This window comes from Vombatus ursinus, unplaced genomic scaffold, assembly GCF_900497805.2.
Source record: "Vombatus ursinus unplaced genomic scaffold, bare-nosed wombat genome assembly UNPS02005459.1, whole genome shotgun sequence".
Classification (NCBI taxonomy): domain Eukaryota; kingdom Metazoa; phylum Chordata; class Mammalia; order Diprotodontia; family Vombatidae; genus Vombatus; species Vombatus ursinus.
In genome coordinates this window covers 11,227,390-11,241,884 of record NW_020945237.1, presented here as the reverse complement: position 1 = coordinate 11,241,884, position 14,495 = coordinate 11,227,390, and the positions used below count along the sequence as shown (strand labels likewise).

At 36.4% G+C, this 14,495-nt stretch overlaps 1 protein-coding gene across 1 annotated transcript in view; it reads right to left on the bottom strand.

The window, feature by feature from the left end:
• Positions 1–934: 934 nt before the first annotated feature.
• The window catches only part of MALRD1 (MAM and LDL receptor class A domain containing 1), an 832,608-nt gene continuing 819,047 nt past the window's right edge, over positions 935–14,495 (bottom strand). The window contains 3 exon segments of the mRNA XM_027847861.1: positions 935–1,015; positions 3,396–3,461; positions 5,094–5,166. Coding sequence (XP_027703662.1) covers positions 935–1,015; positions 3,396–3,461; positions 5,094–5,166 — 220 coding nt within the window.

Sequence of the window (14,495 nt, the reverse complement as noted above, 5' to 3'; positions counted from 1 at the left end):
GAGCAGTATCAGTAATCAGTCTTCTCTCCCTTGCAAGACATTATTGTATATCCACTTCTTCATCAAGTTGGTTCAAGCTGATACATTCATCTATTTCTTTGGGAGAACCAGTTGTGGATCAGAATGAAAGCAACTTTCGAAGACATACAGGATCTACAAGAATGAGGTCCAGGCTATGAGAGACGTCAATCCATTGAAACACTAATATAATAAAAACTAGTTATTCTACTTCTCCTGTCCCCCCACCGTACCCCCCCCCAATTTCCCACTTGCCATCCCCTTTGGGGGAAAATTTCTCCAAGGTCAGAAGTTTTGGACGTGATGAATAGCAAACACCTGGGAGAAAGACATACACCTCCATTTAGAATTTCTGTTAAATTTATGCATTAGCTTTTAAGTGTTTAAGAAGGTAAGGATAGAATGTTAATTGACTTCATTTGTCCCCAATATGCAGAACCAGAGACTCTTAATTCCCCCTTAAAATTGCTTTGATCTGGTTGGTTTAGCTTATTTGGATGCTTTGCCAGTTCACCCTTTGCCTCTGATCCTTTAAACATCAAAATAAGCATTTTAAAGTCTCTGTATAGCTCAAGGTTGTCATTTTTTTTCAATGATAGCAACAAAATCAAAACACCAGGAAAGTGAGAAAGCTGGTTTTTATTAAGTGAAATACTTTTATTAATACACTGGAATTTGTGCTGTTTGCGTAATGAAAATATAGTTACCCATCTGACCCTGTGCTAGCATGAAGATCAGAACAATGGTTTCAGAAAATGTATGATTCTCAATAAAAAGGTTTTCAATGCTGCAGCTCACATGAGCAATCTCATTCATTTTTGCTCATTACCGTTATATGCAATATCATTTCTAGTCGATTTCAGAAACTGGGATTTTCTATCAACTTGAACAACTGAATTAATTGTGTTTTATTTGACTATTGAAGATGATTAGAAATATTCTCCTGGTTTCTTGAAGTAGTGCCAAACAAAGGATTGGCAAAGGAATATGCAGAATTCTGAAGAGAGAAAAAACACATTTGAAGAGTTAGAATTTCAAGCGGTAAAAACAAGCTCCATCTCAAAGATTCAAGCCAGAATGTGACTCTTTTCCAAATGGATTTTACTTTGGGAAAATAATCTACTGCCCAAGCAAAACATCTTATGTTTTGGCCTTAAAGAAAGCTTCTAGAGAAAGCGGAGCCTTCAGGATAAGGGTCAAACAAAGACGCTGTCATCTATACGAGACGCGTTAAGTAGTTGAGCTAAAATTACTCTAATGAAGTTCATGGTGCTCTTCACAGCTGTGTCCTGGTCACTGGGTTTATTGTGTTGCTCTATTTGTGAAGGGGAAAGGAAGTGGAGAGGGGGATTGGAGAGGGGGAAGCAGGTGGAGGAAGTAGGGAAGAAGGAAGGAATTAGCAGAAAGCAGTAGGCAATGGATAATTCCTGTTCTGAAAAGGATATTGCACTGGAAGCACCTGCCGTGCCTGCCATCCATTTGGATACTGGGGAAGCTGTTGGTTGTAGAGAAAGCGCACAACTTCAGACATCCCTGTGGAGTTAGGTGCTGTTAACTTTGATGTGCAGATAGGGGAGCTGAGGCACTGGGAAGTTAGGAGCAGTGCACAGGCAAAACTTCTGATCTCGCTTTCCAATTAGAATCATTAAGATATTGCAAAATGACTTAGTACATATAAGCACTGAATGGTGGGAGAGTCTAGTTTCTAAGGACTCCTCCTGATTATATGCTCTCAGTTGATTTGTGGAAAGGCATTGCTGAAGCATATTCTCTGCTGTGAAATTACTTTTTCCTTCCCTAGCTTTGCTGGAGTTTGGATAGTGTAAAGGCACCAAGAAGATGAATGAGGACCACTTTTTTTTGTTTGTTTTTGTTTTGTTTTGTTTTTTCCTCTGAGGCTTAAAGCTGGCCCTTCCTGAATGAATGCATTTGCCCACATAATGTTTCGGCCAGGTACATTAGTGGAACTGGGAAGGTTTGAGTTAACTGCCATTTTCCCATAAAACTGATTCTGGCTGGTGTGAACCCAGATACTGTGGATCCCGACCTCAGACAGTTTGAGTTAACTTTGCTCCCAGGAAAATTTATCTGGGTCTCAGCTATGGGCCCTTTGGGCAAGGAAGAAGCTCTGGAATTCTGTAGAACATTCCTTAAAGGCCAGAGAATTTTCTTATGTGTTGCTTTTATCAGCTTTTATCTCTAGATCAGTTGTATTACATGGGCAATGATAAATTTGTTTTTATTTTGGAAGTTGCATATCTTGACCCTCAGAATTGGAGTGGTCCATTGTATCAGATGCAGGAATCATGACAGAGAAATATGAGGAACATAAAAGGTAAAGACATTCATTGTGACTTTTTATGTAATAAATGAGGGATCTGTTTTTACAAGCATGCACAGGAAATTCTACTACCATTTACAGTGCAAAAAGTTAATTTGAAGGAACTTTTCTCTGGATGGGTGTGATGGAGAAAGAAGGGACTGTTTAGACCTATGGTTTCATTCTCTTCACCTCTCATCTATAATTTATACTTAATGAGTTGCTTAGGGACAATGACGTTAAGTGGTTTACCTATAGGCAAAAAGTCATTATGGATCAGAGGCAACATTAGGGCCCAGATAGCAAAGTGGATAGAGAGAATGGCTTCTAGTCTAGAACACCTGGGTTTGCATCCTACCTCATACATTTACTACCTATGTGAACCTGTGTGATGTCATTAATTTCATTGTGCCTCAGTTTATTAAAATGAAGAGGCTAGATTTTACAAGTACTAAAAGTTCCTTCTAGCTTGAAATCAATAACCCTATGTTTTCCTTGTTTCAAGTTGAGTGATCTAACCATCCCATGATATTGGACACAATATCAACAAGCTAATTCAAAAAAGGTGAAGAGTAAGTAGCCTTGGCCTTTTGATTATATAATAACAGCATTGTCTTTCAATCTTTTAAGTTAAGGCATTTTCAGTAGAATATATATATTGAAATAGTCAATTTTCTCCTGTGTCATAGGGACACAAAGGGAAAGAAATGAGGAAATTAATCTTTTCTTTGAAAAAGCAGAAACAGAATAGATCTAAATCCATACTCAATGAAAGAAATCAAACCTTTTGTTTGACAGCAGATAGAGCTACCTTGTTTCAATTAATACAAATTATTTTTTTAATGGTGCAACTTAATCAGGAAATAAAACTCAGGAGATAGAGACGAGAACTCTTGCTATTCTTAAGGAAAGGAATGAAGAGAATGGAAGACAGCTGGAAATCTTTTAGCTGGCCAGAAAAGTAAAATAAATTACATCTGCACTTCCTTTCAGTCGTTAAATGGACTGCTGTGTATACACACTAGATAGCATCTTGAAAAGTGTTCTTGGTACATACCTCTGTGTGTTCTTGCCAAGGAGAGACACTGATTTGTACCCTTGGGAAGACAGCACTCCCTGTAGCCTGCAAAAGATGGCCAGTAGCATTACCTCCACATTTTTAACCAGGGACTACTTTTTAGATATTATCTCAGAGAGCACGATTCCAGCCAAGAAAGAACCTGATTGGATTCAACATAACATTTGCACTTTTCAGATGGTGAAAGTTAAACTTATTTAAAGATGAAATGCGATTCAATTTTCTCCTTTTTTCCTCAATTAGAATAAAAATGTTTATGCTATATCTCTCAGCTCAATAATGAAAGTACATTCAAGTTAGTTTCTAAAATATTTAGCTCTTGTTTTTTTCATCTCTAGGCTGGGGATACACTTACAGTTTTACCATATGTCCTGATTGGCAGCATGAATCACCTAAAGTTAATTTACTTCGTGGTCTGGGAAATATCTTACCCTTTGTTTTCACTTCTACAAAAAGAATTATTGAGAGCTATATCACCTCTTTCTTGAAAGAAACAAAGAGAAAAGGAAATCAAGAGTTGCCCTGGGTTTCAATTGCAATGCCTAAGGCTCAGCAAACTGCCCAGAAAAAAATGTATAATCTAGCACAAAATCTTCTTTATTTCAATCTCTAGATAAGCAAGGGCTTACTATCACTCAAATGGGCAGCTAGGTGGTGCAGTGGATAGAGCATTGGGCTCTATCAGGAAGACATCTTCATGAGTTCAAATCAAGCCTGACACTTACTAGTTGTGTGACCCTGGGCAAGTCACTTTGGCTCAGTTTGGCTCAGTTCCTCACCTGTAAAATGAGCTGGAGAAAGACATGGCAAACCATTCCAGTATCTTTGCCATGAAAACCCCAGATGGGGTCATGAAGAGTCAGAAACAACTGAAAAATGACTCAACAACAAGGACAAGATCACTCAAGTGTAATCACACAGGGCCAACCAACATGAGAAAAATGGTCACAGATTCAAACTTGGGGTTTCTATAGGCTCAAGTTTGTAATAGAATGAAGCTGATCTAGTGTCTAAAATCTGATATGAAGAAACTTTTTATGGAAACTAAGTGATGTGTCACGGCTAATCCTATTTAATGCTCAAGTGGAATCTCAAATTAATTGCTTTAGGAAAGGATAAGAAATTTTCTTTGCCATTGCCTTTCTCGCCTAATTCTTATCACACTGATAAGAGGTGGCCTCTGAGACTAGGTAGATATTACACACTTTAATTTCTTTTTCTACCCCTTCCTTCTGAGCGATTATCTAGGTAACTGACCTCATTCTATAGAGTTGAACTTAAATAAGAATGGTATATCTGTTGAACACATTTTCTCCCTTTATTACTTTGGGGGTTAGAAAAAAAAAAAAACTGGAGGACATCCAATGGACATTTGCTGTGAATAGCTGACTAATACTCTGTGGCTTAAACTGATATTTTCCAGATTTGTCAGCACTGTTTGAATCTGAACAGTAACCACAGTCACTTAACACTGAGCTGACTTTACTAGCATATTGAGAATATATTAGAGCCAAAAATGTCCCATTGGGAATTTAGAGAAATTGGAATCTTCATTTTCCTTATTCAAACAACTCCACAAAAGATCTTTATTCATTTGTGATGTGGAAACATGTAAGAACAATATTGTGATTTTAGATTTTCCATCACTGAAACAATATAGGCCTCACTGCCACCTACCTCTGTTTTCTCTGAACGACTCCCATCTTCATACATCGGATTGGCAAATGCATGAGCTGTTTCTTCAGGTTTCCTTTAAAACAGTGTCACATAGAATGGTAGGAATTAAAAGAGGCTTTCAAGTATATTTTCAAGTTACATCTTGTAGAAAACAAGGAGAGAGACACATTGTCTAGCCAACAAGTGCTTACTTTTAGTGAATACATTACCATATGTAAAAATGATTCAAAGATTCCAAAAGTAACCACATTTCATAAGACAAATGTAATTTGAATTCTGAACCCTCAAACTTCTAGATAAAGGCAGCCGAGTTAAGGAAGTGACAAAAATATTTTTTTTAATCTTCAAATGTATGCATGTGATTTTAAGATCTCAGTGTTTTAGCCAAGAGAAAACAGAGGAATCATTTACCAGTGTGTGGCCCCACAGTGTCCAGGGCAAAGTTTAACTATGAAAGGTTATTATTTTTTAAAACCAATAAATAAAAAAACCGGGCTCCTCTTCTCTTTTTTCTCTTCCCATTCCTTCTTCTCTTAACTCCATTTTCTTCTACACTTATTTTTCATAAACTTAGTCCTCTTTTCCTTCAATTTTTTCACTTTCTTCTCTCTTCTTCTTCCCTTTCTCTTCCTTTTCCTGTTATCTCTTTTTTTATAGTTTAGAGTTTGTTTTATTTTTATTTTTTGGTGAGGCAGTTGGGGTTAAGTGACTTGCCCAGGGTCACACAGCTAGTGAGTATCGTGTCTGAGGTCAAATTTGAACTCAGGTCCTCCTAACTCTAGGGCTGGTGCTCTATCCACTGTGCCACCAAGCTGCACCCATCTCTTTTCCTTGTCTTCTTTCCACCCTTTACTCTTTCCCTTTATTCTTCTCCCTATGTTCTGCTCCTCCCATTTTAGTCTTGTGCAGTTGCTGGTACTTGACACATGCCAATTTAGTGTTGATTCACCATATAGTTTGGGTTAGGGGGATACCTGTCTAAAGAGACTGACTTACTAAAATGTAGCTTCATGACAGGGACCTTTAAGCAAAATTCCACTGAGTAAGTATTACATGTTTGTTTAAGAGTTCTGAAGTATCATTAAAGACTTCAGTGGTGTTTTGACTCTCATATTCCATCCTTACTAAAGCCTGCCATTGGCATATTCATTCCCTAGTCTAAATCTATGTCTCTTGCTATTGTCAATTAGAGTTTCAAATGACCATGCCTCTGTTTACATGGTATCTTAGGTGTCAAAAGAAAATTTATTAGTTGCCAGAAAGCTCTTGAATAGAAGTCATTGTCAACACACACACACACACACACACACACACACCCCAAAAACAAAACAAAACAAACACAAAAACCTGCATATAATCAGAAACTAAGGAATATTTGATGAAGAAAAAACTACAGAATATGTTAAATGGAAGATCAGACAACTTTTCAAGTAATAACCAGTTTCTTGAGAGGAGTTAGAAAAAAAAAACTGCATAAACATTGTACAATGACCAACTTTGATAGACTTAGCTCGTCTCAGCAATGCAATTACCTAAGTCAATTCCAAAAGACTCATGATGGAAAATGCTGTCCATTTCCAGAGAAAGAACTATGGAGTCTGAATGCAGATTGAAGCATGCAATTTTCTTTTTGTTGTTGTTGTTGTTGTTTTTGTGGTTTTCACTTTTTATTCTGATTCTTCTTTCACAACATGACTAATGTGGAAATACATTTAATATGATTGTACATATATAGCCTATAACAGATTGCATGCCATCTTAGGGAGGGGGAAAAGTGAGAGGGGGAAAAATTTACAACTCAAAATCTTATAAAAGTGAATGCTAAAAAGTAAAAATTAATTCTTTAAAAAGAAAAGAAAGAAAAAACTGCATGATTATGAGAGATCTGCACTCAATCACATAAGAGAAATATGGCAAAATGTAATGAACTCAAGTCACACACACACAAATCCTCAAAACCTTAAGTGATAGCCATTCCACAAGAATGTCTAATTTCTCCTCTTCCAAGAAGGAATCATAAGTTTAGAGGTGGAAGGGACCTACTCTAACAGCCTCATTTTGCAGATGAGGAAAATGAGGCACAACGATATTAAGTGACATTCCCAAAATCCAACAGATAGGAAGGAAGGAAAGAAACTAGCATTTATTAAGCACCCATTTAACTTGTAAAACTAAGCATTCTTACAAATATTACCTCTTTAATACCCACAACAATCCTGGAAAGTAGATACTATTATTAGCCTCAATTTACAATTGATGAAGCTGAGTCAGATTTACTTAAATGATTCATCCAGCTACTTACAGCTAGTAAGTATTTGAGGCCAATTGGAACTCAGATCTTCCTGAATCATAACCTAGCATTGTATCCATTCTGCTACCTATCTCTACTAGCTATAAGTATCAGATTTGGTCCCAGCTGCTCTGACTCAAAACATAGCGTGCATTCCAGAATCTAGGGATACAATTTCAGTATTTTCATGGTTTCAAGGTTTGGGATGTGTCTCCAATACTTACAGCAACTAGAGAAACTCCATGGTTCTTCTACATTTTAAATTCTTTATGAACCATGTTGCCCCCCCCAATCTCTTGGTCTCTTATTGTCACAATGAGGGCAAGGATGGAACAGAGATAGCAAAAACAGAGAAAAAAATGCATGATGCTTTTCTTTGAATGTAAGTGAAGGCATGACCCCAGTTATCTCCACTCAGTGTGACTGTGATAGGCAGACATTAAATTCTCCACGTGAATTAAGTGGCTAAAGCCATCTTTCTTGCTTCTAGACCTCTATGGTTTTAAGGTAATTTGCCATAAAATCAGATACACAATTTCATCTTGAACTGGGCTGCATTCTATGACTATAGGTCCATAGCTCTTGAATCATACCCAAGAACTCTGCTGGCCTCTCCATGATCTTCAACTGCCTTCGGCTGCAAAAGATCTCTATTTTATCACAAATAATTTCCTTGTGACACTACAGGTACAAATTACAGAGTGCAAAGAACACAGTCATGGAAGGATTCATACTTCAGATAACCAAAAGGTATTTGGAGAGACACGTGGTGGCGATAAGTCTAATGGCAAAAGTAATAAGGACATGCTTGAAGAAGATTGATATTAAAAAGTTACTATCTTTAAGTACATGTATGGATGGAAAAGGAGGCAAAAAATCCATGTATAATAGTAGGAAGGAGGGGCAAGAGATGGACAGCCTACATGTTGTGCTGGCATTGCCCAAATGCTAAAACAGCAAAAAGTCTATAGTATTTTGGAAAGATCTTCTATAGTGTCTATGGAAGGACAGGAATATGAGTCATATGGATGAGGAGGCATAGAAGGACTGCTATTTGCATTTCTGAAGGATGCACTCAAACTGACTAGGTTAAAGATCTTTTTTTTTTTAAAGTATTTTTAATACTGAAGCCTAGTAGTCTAAAATATCATAGTTGTTGATAATTATGATGAATTCCAGCCTGGAATCACTATAGGTTGATAGTTCCATTTGTGTGAAAAGAATTATTACCCTAATTCTGATAAGTTCAACCAACCTGAGATAGCTACTAAGAAGGCTCGTCTTCAATGGTGCAGGGGCTCATCTACACACTCTTTTTTCCCCTTGTCTTTCCTAGAACCCATCTAGATTGTTTCCTGCTGGTATGTCTTGGCTGCTTAGGTAAAGTGGAATTCACTAACCCATCTTCATCCAATGATTTGGAGGAATACTACAATTTAAAATCTGCCCTGCCACTGCATCCTAAGGTACTACAGTTCTTACAGTCTCCCCTGCTTCTACTCTCTCTTCCTTTCTCCCAATCCTACCATTCCTCTCCCCTACTCCCTGCCCACTGCCCTCTGTGCTATGACTATGGACAGGATTTTGGAATTATAAGCTCTGAAATCTGCCTATAGCTGGACCTGTTCTTATATGTTTTCTCCCCAATTAGAACACGAGCTCCTTGAAAACAAAGGCTGTTTAGCTTTTTTCTATTTATAGTTCTTGGAACATAGTAATCACATAAATAATATTTGTATTCATTTATCCTTATATTTCAACATAGTTTTATTGAGAACTTAATATAAGCAAGGTACAGTGCTTCACACTGAGGGTAAAAGACATAGACCTTAAAATTTCATAGAGAGGGGTAATTGAAGTAGAGATGTAATGTGGTAAGCATAAAAGAGAAGACTAGGAAATGTGAATAACTTATTTTAAGCCCCAAATTTTCAAGGAAAAATAATTACTCATACATTATATATAAGTGGGATGAAAAACTTATTTTGTGTAAATTTTCCTAAAGAATAATAAGTTGGACAAGATGATCTCCACAGATTCTACTAAATTGAAAATTCTTGGCTCTGCAAAAAAATTGTATTAAGTATAAGTATAAAATATGTGTAACAATATGAACATATATATAACCCTTTAAACACTGTCACCTTTTGGAATATATGAGCAGGTAGTTGAAGCTAGTGGGGGAAAAGTGATTTTGATGGTGGCTGCAAAGAGATAAATCAGCTTTCACCAGGCCTGTGAGAAAAATGTCAATACAGGTAGAGTGAGGGTAATTCTAACCTGGATATGCCACTTTTAATTTGGAGGGAGTATGTGCACCCCTAAAGTAATTCACTTAATGGGGAAACTGAGAAAATCATTTCAAAGTCATTGGGTGTAGCTAACAGGAAGAGGGATAGTGCTATGAAAAATATTTCAAGATGGGCAACCTGAAAAGTGAAATGACTGGTTTAATGTGATACAGGTGTCAGATCTGGGACTTGAATGGATGGTCCTTTGAATCCAAATCCAAAGCTCTTTCTACTGCAACACATCGCATCTTGTTTTCACATCCTGGTTATAATAGATGCTGAATATTCTAAATCATTAGACATCAAACTGCCCTAACTTCAAGCTTTCAACAAGCCAGACAACTCCCTCTGGATATTCACTAGTTTATCAATGACCTTTTAAAAATGTAGTGTTCAGAACAGAAACAAAATTAACCATCTGTGCATTTTTGGGGCAGGATTCTGTGACTAAGACTATCAGCTCCTTATTCCAGGAGAGTATAACTCTCTTAATGCAGCCTGAGATAGCTCCAATTTGAGAGATTGTAATATCATGCTATTGACTCATATTAATCTCATATAATAAACACAAATTTTAGAAAGTTGTGTCCTGCCCAAGGTACAATAGGTGGTAAGTAACAGAGTTCAGATTTGTTTCTCTTCTCATTTTAGCAGAATTGTGTTTCTGCAAAAAAAATTTAAATCCTTCCTTTATGACCCATGCTCTAAAAAGTTTGTTTTACTAATAATTCATCCCTTCCTTTTTCTATCTTTCTTTTAAAATTTATCTTTTCCCTCTACTTGTCCCCTCAGGTTTTTGTGTTGAGTTTAATGCATATCTATATAAAGTGTGTGTACAAAAGCGTGTATATGCGTGCTCATTTGACCATCCCTTTTTTGGTCCAGATAAAAATTAAGTGCATGAGATGCTTTTTGCTTCCTGTTTGTGTACTTTCCCTCTCATGTACCATATTTAAGCTTCTTATTCCTTCTTTGTTATTTATTGCATTTATTTTGCCTCTCTTTACTTTCTTTTATTAGAACTAACAAAAGCGAACAAAATCAAGACCAGATCCTTTCTCTTTCAACTCCACTGTGACTCTGGAAGGCAATGTAATGATAAAGAGAAATTTGTCTCTTCTTTCTCTATTGGAAATGTAGTAACTTCACTATCACATAGTCTCTTCCAAATGCTCAAATGTTTTTCCTTTTCTAGTTTGCTCTTTCCTCTTATGTTTGTATTTTAAAGATTCTATCCATATTTTTCATTTCCATCAGGAGTACTTAAAATTCCTCTATTCTACTAAACATGTATATATGTATATATATACACACACACATATATGTATATATATACATATATATCTATATATCTATCTATATCAATATCTATATCTATCTATATCTATCTGTCTATCTATCTGTCTATCTATCTATATATATCTATATATAGATATATATCCATGTAATTATGCTCACCAATTCAGGGTAAATTATTTGTGATTATAAGCCTTTATGTTTTATATTTTGGAATATCATGTCCTAAGGTTTTCTTTCCTTTATGGAAGTATGATCCTGACTAGGTTTCCTTGGTACTTGATTTTTTATCTGTCTGCTTGCAATATTTTTTCCCTTTGATCTGGAAGATTTAGATTTTGACTTTAATATTCCTGATTGTTTTCAATTTGTGGGGTTTGAGGGGAGGTTGTTTTTATTTTTAATTTCATTTTGCCTTCTGTTTCTAAAAGTTCTGGGCACTTTTATTATTTCTTATAATATGTTAGCCCCGGTTTTTTGCTTGGTCACAGTTTTCAGGGATTCTGATGATTCTTGCTTGAGTTATCTTTCCTCAACTTGTTTTCAAGATCAGTTGTTTACAAAATCAAGTACCTTACACGGCCCTGCTTTTTTGTCTTATTTTGCTTTTGTTTTTGTTTTTGCTTTTTCTATGGAATCACTGAGTTCTGTTCACTCGATTTTATTTTCAGAGAGTCTGCTTCTTGGGTAAGGTTTTCTGCTTTCTGTTCTAAGATGACTACTTACCTTTCCTTCTTTCCCCCCTCAAGCTGTCTAATTGCATTTTTTAATCTCTCTTTTAATCATTCTGGGTGGGGTGTCTGGGACTAGATCTTGCCCTTTGTTCGGATCTCTGGCTTCTTTTGTCTCTCCTGCTGGCTCAATTCAGAGGCTGTCCTCGTCCTTTGTTCTTTAACCCTCTCATTCTCTTTCCCTTTCTCCTTCTGCAATCCTCAACCAGAACTGTGGGTTTTCAAGGGCTACAGTGACAGAATAAAAATTCTACAGTCCTTCCAGGATACCTCGCAAATATTCCTAACGAAAGATTGTGACGACTACGTGAGGACTAACCTAGCTCGCCACTAGCATCCTGGCCATATCTATGAACGTGTTGGATAAGTTGACCCATGGAAGAGATCTCTCAGTTTTGGGTGGCTCCCTTTTTTCTGCATCTTCAGCCATAGTGATAAAGAGACTGAAAATGGGAGTGGCACAGAGGGATCTATGAATCACCCTATCTTCAAGCCTTCTATCAACATTTAACTGCTGACATGCTAATCAGTCATTAGTACTACTGATAGACTTGCTTTGTTTATTCAGCTTAATTCAAGTGATAAATAATTGAACATTTTCATTAGACTTTTCCTTACTTCAGAATGCAACCAAAGGATAATGAAACACCATTATATATAACACTCGATGATTTAGCCTTGGAGTGCTCATGACAGGCATAAGCAAAATGACCAATGTGAAGATAATTATAGTTCAGATAACCACAGCTGGTAGGAGGATAAAGAAGTAGGGAAATTATATGAAGAACTTGATAAGATCCTTCAAACCAGGTAAACAGACATCTCGATATACGTTGTAGGAATAGGGGAATAGGGCAAAAAAAATGCTGAAAATATAGTTTGATGAAAAAATTCTGGACTGCTAGGGAATAATAGTGACATACTTATGAAGCTATGAATCATCACCATACTCAGTAAAGGTTTATAAATCTGTTCATACTTTTTTACTCAAAGATTTACTTAAAGATCCTAACATTATCAAAGAGTAAAAGTGCCGATTTGTTTTTTTAAAAGTTATAGGAAGTGGCACAGTGGATAGAGCTCCAGCCTCGGAGTCAGAAGGACCTAAGTTCAAATCCAACCTCAGACACTTGACACTTACTAGCTGTGTGACCTTGGGCAAGTCACTTAACCCCTATTGCCTCAAAAGAAAAATTTTAAAAAAGATAAATAAATAAAAGTTATAGGAAATTACTTTTAACAGTCAAGAATTATAAACAATCTAGATGTCTGGTGATCAGGGCAGATTTAATTAAACTATGGCAAATGAATGCAATAATGACAAATATCAAGCAAATGTAGGAATCAAATGTGAAATTGTAGAATTCAATATGGAAAATAAAATATGAAGTATTATAGAATGAAGAAAGTAGAATCAAATAGCATTTATTATTCCTGCATTGTCTCTGGTCAGTAATGGCCTTTTCCTTCAGATCTCAGAAAATTATTACTACAGAAGAGATGATAGAGAAAGCATCAATAACTACTGTTCTATATAACCAATTTCCTATTTCTTTTTTGTAAAGGCAATTGGGGTTAAGTGACTTGCCCAGGGTCACACAGCTAGTAAGTGTCAAGTGTTTGGTCTGAGGCCGGATTTGAACTCAGATCCTCCTGACCTCAGGGCCAGTGCTCTATCCACTGCGCCAACTAGCTGCCCCACAATTTCCTATTTCTACAAAAATCTTTTTATAGTAATTTGTATATGTATGAAGGTATGAAAATGGAATAAGTAGGTCTTCACAAAATATATTCTGAGAGACATCTTTATATTACACAATGTTTTAGCATTTCTTTGTGTTCCCATGGCTTAGCACAGTGTGTTTCACAAACATTAAAACACTATGTAAATTATATGATTATTATTGTTATTATTGTCATCATTATCATTTCAACTACTTCTAAGAGGAAGTATGTTTTGGGATTGGGCAAAGACGTAGTTAAACACTGCAGGGCTTTTATAAAAACCAGTTCAATAGTCTGGATTCAGGTATTTGGGAGCTCAGTTCTGAAAACTTCCAGCCAAATATCACTTGGGGCTGGGGAGCAGAGAACATCTCAGTCTCTTTTTTCCACTTTGGCCAAGAAGAACAACTTGTGAATTTCAAATAAATGGAGGATTTGGACTTTTCCACCTGTATCCTGGAAGTGTCTCTGGAACAAGAATACTTGATTTTGGTGTTTTCATTGGAGGACAATGAAAAGTGGAGAACACAGCTACAAAAAGCAGATTCAAAGCCCTACAAGGAGCCCAGAAGAAAACTTACATCATATTTAAGAACTTCTTGTGGACTCTAACCAAAGAACTTTCAGGAGCAGCAAGTTACCCCTCTGCCACAGTCTGTTCTAAGCTTGAGTCCACTTTCCCCAGACTTTGTTCTTGTGGGAAATGGTATCACAGACCTCTGATAAAAGAAATATTTTATAACAACTAGTCTTATTATACTACCCTGGTAAATATTTCTTACTTAAAGATAATTAAATCTAGCTGACAAATGCATAATAACTGATAATAATGGTAGGAAGCATGCTGGTGTGGCTAATGAGCTATACTGCTATGGATAAAAAAGTCTCCCAAATCTTTCAGGACCATTCCTAGAGTCTTCATTCAATATAGTATCTACTCTCTGGGGTTGCAGCCTTCTACTGAGAATAGGAGTTCTACTTTCTAAATGAAGGAAACAGAATAATTAGATGAAGAGATGAGGTGTTCTTCTAATTGCAACACGTTCAATGTAGTCATGGCTGGTACCAA